At 36.7% G+C, this 9,179-nt stretch overlaps 1 protein-coding gene across 2 annotated transcripts; it reads left to right on the forward strand.

Moving 5' to 3' along the window:
- The first annotated feature begins 3,832 nt into the window (after positions 1-3,832).
- Positions 3,833-8,465, forward strand: bod1 (biorientation of chromosomes in cell division 1). Of its 2 annotated transcripts, XM_051093292.1 has the most exons (5): positions 3,833-3,924; positions 4,032-4,189; positions 4,463-4,587; positions 4,809-5,011; positions 7,049-8,465. In XM_051093292.1, the coding sequence occupies exons 2-4, from the start codon at positions 4,052-4,054 to the stop codon at positions 5,008-5,010; spliced, it is 465 nt and encodes a 154-aa protein (XP_050949249.1). In that variant the 5' UTR covers positions 3,833-3,924; positions 4,032-4,051; the 3' UTR covers position 5,011; positions 7,049-8,465. The 2 variants fall into 2 exon arrangements, with proteins under 2 accessions (XP_050949249.1, XP_050949247.1); XM_051093290.1 differs by having other exon boundaries at positions 3,850-4,189; positions 7,049-8,464.
- The last annotated feature ends 714 nt before the right edge of the window (positions 8,466-9,179 follow it).

The following is a 9,179-nucleotide window of genomic DNA, read 5'->3' on the forward strand; positions in this document are numbered from 1 at the left end:
TATAATACATATTTAACCTTGTCACACAATGGCAAGGTAAAAAAAAAAAAGAAAGAAAGAAAAAAAAGAAAAAAAAGAAACTGATCTTGTGATGGCACTGATTTATAATATGTCGCCATCTTGTGGCGTAATATATTTTGGTACCTCTCAGGTCAGATGACAAGCTTAATAAGGTACAAATAATGGCAAAAAGGCAACTAGATTTAAACTAGATCATTTGAGAGAACTAGCTCTAAATCCAATGCTTATTCCCCATGGAGACAGAATGCAACACTTAATATATTCTGAAATAAAACATGAATATGTGGATGCGCTTCAAGTGTTACATATCTGCTGCTATTATTAATATTAACACTGTTAATATTATGAGTGATATAGACACATGGTCATCCACTAATGAGGGGCCACAGGGGACATATTTGTTACATTTCCCCTCATCAGTGTCACCATGGTTCCTCTCTGTTGTTGCTTGGCAACCGTTTCATCCTGCAATTGAAGCAAACATCAAAGACTCCATGATTTAAAATCACCCAATTACACAATGGGATAATTTGAGATGAAATATTACGTGATAGCCTTTCATTATTCCATTTTGTTATCACAATTAATCCATTGTAATCAAAAGCAACTCAGACGATCCTTCAAATAGCCAGGACAATTTGCCCTTTCACAAATGTTTCATGGTCACCATAGTTGCCTACAATACAGGGGATAACAATGTCACTTTAACCACTCAGAAATGACCTACAGGGGCAGAATAAAAATCATACAAGACTACCAGACTCTTGAGATGGCAGCAGAAGTTATAAATCTGTTTAGATGTATAAAAGAAAAAAAATGCCTGGTTTACTGATTTGATTTGTGATTAATGTTAAATGAGCTTTACATTACTGGTATCATCTGAATCCCAGGTTATCTTGTTTAATTTTAAAAAATATAGTGCTGGGTTGTAACAGATTGTGCATGTAATCTGGATTATGCAATTAGATTCCAAAAATTAAGTACTTGTAATTGGATTATAATACATTTTAAAATACTCATAATCAGATTACAGTGACGTTTTTGTGGATTACATGATTACAAATTATTCACACAGTGACAGTAAATTGCTCATTATTTACTGATTCTCCCTAATTTATTTTCCTCTTTTCAATTTTTTTTGTTCATGTGATTCAAATTCAATATTCTATTCAAATGTTTTGTCAGTCAAACCCCTTTGACCTAAAATACTTGAAATCCCCCTAAGATTTAAAATTAATATGTGATCCTGGACCACAAAACCAGTCATAATTAGCATGGGTATATTTGCAGCAATATCCAGAATTGTCAATTTTTCTTTCATGCCAAAAATCAGTAGGATATTAAGTAAAGATCATGTTCCATGAAGATATTTTGTAAATTTCCTACTGTAAATATACCAAAACTTAATATTTGATTAGCAATATGCATTGCTAAGAACTTCATTTGGACAACTTTAAAGGCGATTTCCCTCTCAGATTCTCTAATAGTTGTATCTTGGCAAAATATTGTCCTATCCTAACAAACTATACATTAATGGAATCTTATTTATTCAGCTTTTTATATGATGTATAAATCTCAATTTAAAAAAAATGGCCCTTATGAGTGGTTTTGTGGTCCAGGGTCATGTTTTAATAAATGTATAACACATTCGTGAGGTCATGGTTGTTTTAATCTCTTTTATTCTCTTTTGAGAAGTTATATCAAAAGTCATCTAATAGTCAGAATACATTACCAAAAATGAGTAAACTTGATTACATTACTGACTACAATTTTCAACATGTAGTTTGTAATCCGTAACAGACAACAATTTGTAATAATAACATAACAGAAGCTTTTCAAAAATAGAATCATCACTGAGCTTCTAAAACCTTCTAATATACATCTAGATAAACAAACATAAAACAAATGGTACAGGCCTGTAATGAATGCAGTTGTGAGAGTTTAACACACACACTGTCTGATATGTTTTTTTTTAAATTGAAAGGCCTTGTTTTATGTCCCTGTTGAAAAAACAAAAAACAAAAAAATAGCTAAAACCAGCCTAAACTGGTTGGTTGGCTGGTCATCCAGCCTGGTCTTAGCTGGTCAGTTAGCTAGTTTTAGAGGGGTTTTGGTCACTTCCTTAGCTGGTCAGGCTGGGAGACCAGCTGGAACAACCAGCTAAAACCACTTTGACCAGCCTAGCCAGGCTGGGAGACTGTGGCATCACACCGACAGAGGCCCCTCCCACGATACTTGATTGACATAAGCCTCTTACCTCAGATCAGCTGTAACACTCAGACCTCCATTGTTTCGATCTAAGTTAGACAAGAATATCTCTAATTGTGCAAATGAGGTGTTGTGTTGCTGGACGTAATAATGAACATAGTGGTCGTCATTTACTCCCGACATCTGAGCTGCTGAAGATGCAGTGGATTAAGTTTGTTTGCGCCTCCCGATCTACATAAATGCGTCTATGTTTGCGTAAATCATTCATGATCCAGCTTCACTTACAGCAGAAGTAAGTATAAAAGTTTTTTTATGAATCTCTGCAATCACCTTTCCTAATAATGTGCCAGTTAACAAGTTAAGCTAAACCAGCTAAATGCGGCTAAAGTAAACAATGGCTGCGTCCAAAAACCTAGTCAGCTGACTTGCTGCCTCGCTACCTTATGAGGCAGTGACTTCGAAGGCTGCAAAGGCAACTCTAGAAACAGTTTCGGACAGACTTCAGAGGCAGCAGAACGTGACGCCGTTGCTAGGTTACCTAACGGTTAAGTTGTAGATTTTGTAGAAAAACGATCTTATACAGTTATATATAAATGCTTTAATACATAGACCTCAGTGTGATTACCCACCGAAGGTCTGTGCATCGGAGAAGACGACTGAGAATGGCAGCTACTTTTTGCTTAAACAAATAAAAGTACTGATGCAAGTAATATTGCAGAACAGGTCATTGTTATTAGTGGCTGTTTCGTTATTATTAGTAGTATATTGTAAATATTATTCTTATTCACTACTCACTTGAACCCTTTTAACATTTTATTAATTACTATTATTATAAACAATATTATTTATTATGCTTTTTACACTATTACGATTCATAAAGTATATCATGGTCAAGATCTCATCTATTATATAAAGTAACAAATCTAATTTCACCAGAATATCTTTATTTATATAGCCTATATGACGCACACGCACAGGATTGTGGGAAATCGAAGGCAGCGAAGGATACATCTGTGCTGCCTTCAAAATTCCAAAAGGTACCTCCGGAGACAGGAAGTGAAGCAGAATTAGAATTCGGACGTGCCTTGATGCCTTCCTGCCTTGGAATGCTGCCTCCGAAGGCAGCATTTTAGAGCTTTCGGACGCAGCCAATCTCTCAGAGCTCAGCTGGTAACTCCACAGAGAGTAGAGAGGGGCGGGGCTAGCAGAGCTCATCTGCATATAAAGGAACAATCCCTGAGAAAGGGATGATTTTTGCAGAGCTCATTTTGACAAGGTAAAAATTGTGTTATGTTACACAACCATTGAGTATTTTTAATCAAAGTATATTATAGACTTTTCATTAAGACTCATATCATATCAGCTTGTGGAAAATGGGCATCCAATGACCCCTTTAAAGCTTAAACCAGCTAAGACCAGCCAACCAGGGTGCTTTTAGCTGGGGTATATAGTATTTTTACATTTGTAACTTTATTTTTATTTTGTTTGTTTTATTCAAATGTTAATAGAAATGGCTTTGGATTATTTGTATCATCTATTTGTTTTATATGATAGTGATAGTGAGTTATACTGAGGTGCTGTTGTCCTTGTGTCCGGTAGATGGCGGTATGTCTGCTCGAACGCATCTACACACAGCAACACAGAAGAAGACGAGGAAGCGCTTTTATTTACTTCTGTTGTCACCTTAGAACTTAGGTTGTTGTTGTTTTTTTATTTCAAGGATCATATATTACTTTTAAATCACGACGGAATCTGTTCTAAAGCTGAAAGAGCTCTTTGTGTTCCTCTGTTACTGAGGGCAGTGGCTAGCAGATAATAATTCATGGCAGAGGGCAGCAGCAATCTGAGCAATGCTCCTCCAGGAGACCCGCGGCTCATCGCGCTCATAGTGGAGCACCTAAAGAACAGAGGCCTGTTTGATGAGTTCAGACGAGACTGTCTGGCAGACGTGGACACGAAGGTGAAATCTAGATATGAACAATCGAGGCTGTGTCTCAAAACCTGGTGAGCTGCCCACATAGACAGCATATCTGGGCATCTTAGGCGCTTCTGAACGCTCAAACACGCCCATAAATGACGTTACCTGTCAATTTAGGCAGCTCGGTCGGTTTTGGAACACCACGTGTCTCTCTTCTTGTATCTATCTCTCTGTCTGTTTTTGTCTTTTATTTATGTCTCTGTCATCTACCTACCTATCTTGTGTAAACTGGCATGAATTCATCTCTCTCTCTAGCCAGCTTATCAAAATCTGCGACAGAAGGTGGACAACTTTGTGTCCAATCATCTCAGTACTCAAGAATGGAATCCGTCCATCAACAAGAACCAAGTGAGGAATGGCTTGAGACAAAGCGTAATTCAGTATGTATCACCTCCGCTGGCTATACCGTATGTTTGAACTGTAAGTTTTGTTTTAAATGTGTTGAATTATATACACTGGGCCTTTTTGGCACAGTGTGATTTTTGTGATGTTTTAGAGAGTTTTTGTTATGGCAAAGGGGTAGGTAGAGTGTATTCACGCAAGTGTATTAAATAAAATAACAGTTTGCATTTTGATTGAAAACATTTGCTTTTCCTCACAGGTCAGGGATGTTGGAATCTGGGGTGGACCGTATCATTACTCAGGTGGTGGACCCTAAACTGAACCATATCTTCAGGCCACACATCGAGGACGCCATTCATGATTTCTTAGCCGCAGAGAAGAAAGAAGAGGGCGCGTCAAATTCAGCCCCTGATGCTGAACAACAGGAAACAACTAGCAACACAGCAGCCAAAACACAATGAGGTACAATAAATGTACTCTACCAGTCAAAAGTTTTTGAACAGTAAGATTTTTAATGCTTTTTAAAGAAGTCTCTTCTGCTCAGCAAGCCTGCATTTATTTGATCCAAAGTACGGCATAACAGTTTAATTCTGAAATATTTGTACTATTTAAAATAACAGTTTTCTATATGAATATGTTTTAAAATCGAATTTATACCTGTGATTTCAAAGCTACATTTTTAGTATAATTACTCCAGTCACATGATCCTTCAGAAATCATTCTAGTATGCTGATTTGCTGATTTGATTTTTTTTCTATAATTATTATCAATATTTAAAACAGCTGAGTACATTTTTTTTTTTTTTAGGATTCTTTGATGAATAGAAAAATCAAAAGATCAGCATTTATCTGAAATGAAAAGCTTTGTAACATTATATACAGTATGCCATTCAAAAGCTAGGGGGGGCAAGGGATTATAGAAATTAATACTTTTAATTGATCAAAAGTGATGATAAAGACATTTATAATGTTACAATTTCAGATTATTTCAGATAAATGCTGTTCTTCTGAACATTCTATTCATCAAAGAAACCTGAAAAGAATCTACTCTGCTGTTTTCAGCATAATAATAATAATAATAATAATAATAATAATAAATGTTTTTGAGCATCAAATCAGAATATTAGAATGATTTCTGAAGGATCATGTGACTGGAGTAATGATGCTTAAAATTCAACTTTGAGATCACAGGAATACATTACATTTTTAAAATATTCTAATAGAAAACAGTTATTTTAAATAATAAAAATGTTTCCAGGGCTCAGCGCTAAGGATTTTTATTTTTACTGGCCCTGCCACAAAAAAAAAAAAAAAATAGTTGTTTTTGACTCATGTTATCTTTTATTTTAATAAATAAGCTTACATGACACCAAACTTTTACATACCACTTAAATTGTACAATTCTTGATTTCAATTTCAATACCATAGCAAAACCCACTAGCCTAACAAATATAAAGTTCAAACATTATTTGTTTGTTCAAAAATTATATATTATTATTAATATTTTATTACAAGTGAAAAGATGCTTTAGGGAAAAACAGCAGACAGACTGAAAGAACGCAAACTCAGTCTCTGCCAGCACTGCCAGCGCTTAAGGAATAACAGTGATATTATCTTCCTTTGGTTACCACTGTAAACAAAGCAGCACCGTGGTTATGAACGCTACTTTAAATGCATTATATAAGGGGAAGTGAAAAGAAAACGGCATGTAAATTCTTCTTAAAACAGGCAATTCCCCTCAGAGATGCATTCCTATAAACCCCCATTTCAATATTTTGGACAATATTTCCAATATTTTGCGAATTGTGAACCGTGATCTTGCTCTGCCTGCTACAGTATTTTTTCCTCTTTGCCGCCTTCTTCAGCGTCTCTAGCCTCTGTTAACGGATGTCTAAAGAGTTTGTAATATTTCCACACACATGACATTTTAGAGATGGGTTGAAATATGTCCAGTCGATTGGTGCATCTGTATTCCACTGTATAAATTAAATATGGATTGATCATTCTTAAAGCTACAAAGCTAATTGTCAAGATGGATATTTTGACATACTTTTGTAGGGTATTTGTCCGTCAGAGACGCCTCTCTCTGTGATCGCTTAAATGTTTAAATTAACAAGGCTTAAAAACACGTGCAAATGATAAACATTCGTGACGACGCAGCAGTGGCCCTATCAGGCCAGTGACAAATTTGTCAACGGTCCCGAACGTCTTTCACGCTGGCCCCGGGCCATCGGGCACTCCTTATTGTCGAGCCCTGGTTTCAACATTTCTTTTTGCTGTACTTCGGATCACATAAATGCAGGCTTGGTGAGCAGAAGAGACTTTAAAAAACTTTTAAAATCTTACTGTTCAAAAACTTTTGACTGGTAGTGTATACCAAGAAATGTTGAAATAAGATACTTATATAGTAGTTGAATCAAACAAAAACTAAAAACATAAATAGGTGCACATCTAATATTGAAATTATTAATGCCAAAAACAATGTGTTGTCATTTTCCAGGTACAAGGATACATTTTTTCTTTCACATGAAGATCGCCGAAAGTAGTCGTTCAGTGCTTGACTACAGTGGATGAACGATTGCTGAGCACTGGAATATTGGAAGTTTGCACTAATTTGAGGTGGTTGGATTGTTTTTATTTTTTTGACAGTATGTGTTTAGCATGTTACATAAAAGCAGGTTGTCCAGCCCTTGCTTTTGATATCTGGTTTAGTTCTCTCAGCACTACAGAACAACTGAAGCTGATTTGTCTAAAGTAAAATAAACGCATCTCAAAATAACATTAATATGAATTACATAATTGTTAGCTGGACTGAAGCCAGACTGAAATGGCTCTTTTACACAGCTGGATTTGTGAAATGCTTTACAATTTTTTCTTGCGATATTCTAATGGGACTCATAGCAACGTTTCTACAATAAATGTAACTTTTTAACAAAAGCCAAGTCTGGTTGCATCATTTTTGGTATTGTAAAACCTCTGAATTCTCTTGCAAGAGGTTAGTTTGTTGTGGGAAACATGCTACATAACAATATCCTCCTAGACTCCTTTTAGCGATGGCATTTTTGACAGGAGGTCTTCACCAGCATTTTTATGATTCCATCTGGACATTAACTAGAGCGAGTACCCTCAAGAGTTCACCATGTGCCGTACCACGCAGACACAGTGTTACGTGATTGAAACCATTTGGGGCTAAAAGCTTGTCGACCCCGAGACCGCATTTAAATCTCCAGCAGCCTCATGGCATGAACTTCCAGAGAAGAGCTTTTTGGTAATAGAAGAGCCTCTAGAGAGGTGTCATGTCCCGGCTTGGGACAAAGGTCGACTGCTCCAGCTTGTGTCTGTCTTTCAGCACCTCTGCTCTGAGAATGTGCTGTACAGTCAGATGCTCGGTCGGATTGCTAAAGAGCTGCGGTCACGTGTCTTTTGACATTCGCTGCTTGTTGCAGTAAAGCTCTTTGCCAGTAGGTATTAGGCACTGTTTTACAATTGTGTATTATATAAGTTATGATTCTGTTGTAAATGGTCCGTAATGGGATGCATAGTACATTGTTGGTAATGTCACATCCACAGACTTTGGATTCTTAATCGCTGTACTTGATAGCAAAATGTTCTCCATAATAGCCCAGGTGCAAGCTCATATTTCCAGCGCTGATCTTGGCAGTGTTACCGCCAACTCTGTCCTGAACCCAGCGTCCACTCATGCCTATTAAGATGCTTTGCTGTAGTTCCTCCCCATCTGATGAAATCTGATCCTGTTCTCATTTGAAAGCCACAATGGGAATTGAGGGACTGTGCTGAGCTGTCAACAAGCTCCTAGTGGAGCCTACCAACCTTCCAAACCCATGTGTTCTATGTTTCTGAGAAGCGTAAGATTAAGGCCAGTAGGGGGTGTGGTTTTACTGTGTTTGATGATGTTCATTAAGGAGAAAGTTTATTAAAAAATAAAAATCATTATTTACTCGCCTTTTTGTTTCTGTGAAACACGTAATGTGAATTTTTGAAGCATGTTCTGGACACTTTTTCCATGCAATGAAGTAGAATGGAGCCTGGGCCTGTTAAGTTCCAAAAAAACAGAATGCACTATAAAAGTGGCCCATGTACTTAAAGAAGTCCACTTCCAGAACAAAAATGTATGGATAATGTATTTACCCCCTTGTCATCCAAGATGTTCATGTCTTCCTTTCTTCAGCTGTAAAGAAATAATGTTTTTTTGAGGAAAGCATTTTTCTCCATATAATGGACTGATATGGTGCCATGAGTTTGAACTTCCAAAATGCAGCTTCAAATTATCCCAAATGTGGTTGTAAATCTAGCGAAATGATCAGATATTTTCATTAAAAAATACAATTTAAATACTTTTTAATCTCAAACGCTCATCTTGTCTTGTTCTGATGGAACTCTTGCGTATTCTGGCTCAAGACAATTAGGGTATGTCGAAAAGCTCCAATCGTATATTGAAAAACTTCAAAAAACATTTCAAAATCATCCTACATCGCTGAGCCCACTGACTTTTAACAGTCCTCACTAAAGCATGCAGTGAGTTTGCTGGGGGGTAATTGAGAATGAATGGGGGAAAGTCACGTGAGAGGAGGCAATGCCTCCATCACAATATGATTGGATATGACTGGTTA

This window comes from Labeo rohita, chromosome 21 (genome assembly GCF_022985175.1).
Source record: "Labeo rohita strain BAU-BD-2019 chromosome 21, IGBB_LRoh.1.0, whole genome shotgun sequence".
Classification (NCBI taxonomy): Eukaryota; Metazoa; Chordata; class Actinopteri; order Cypriniformes; family Cyprinidae; genus Labeo; species Labeo rohita.

What these genes read in the sequence shown, in the direction of transcription:
- bod1 (XM_051093292.1), top strand. Translation starts at nt 4,052, where the DNA reads ATGGCAGAGGGCAGCAGCAATCTGAGCAATGCTCCTCCAGGAGACCCG. An exon ending in TGGCAGACGTGGACACGAAG is followed by an intron (nt 4,190 to 4,462) that starts GTGAAATCTAGA and finishes CTCTCTCTCTAG; the next exon opens with CCAGCTTATCAAAATCTGCG. An exon ending in TTGAGACAAAGCGTAATTCA is followed by an intron (nt 4,588 to 4,808) that starts GTATGTATCACC and finishes TTTTCCTCACAG; the next exon opens with GTCAGGGATGTTGGAATCTG.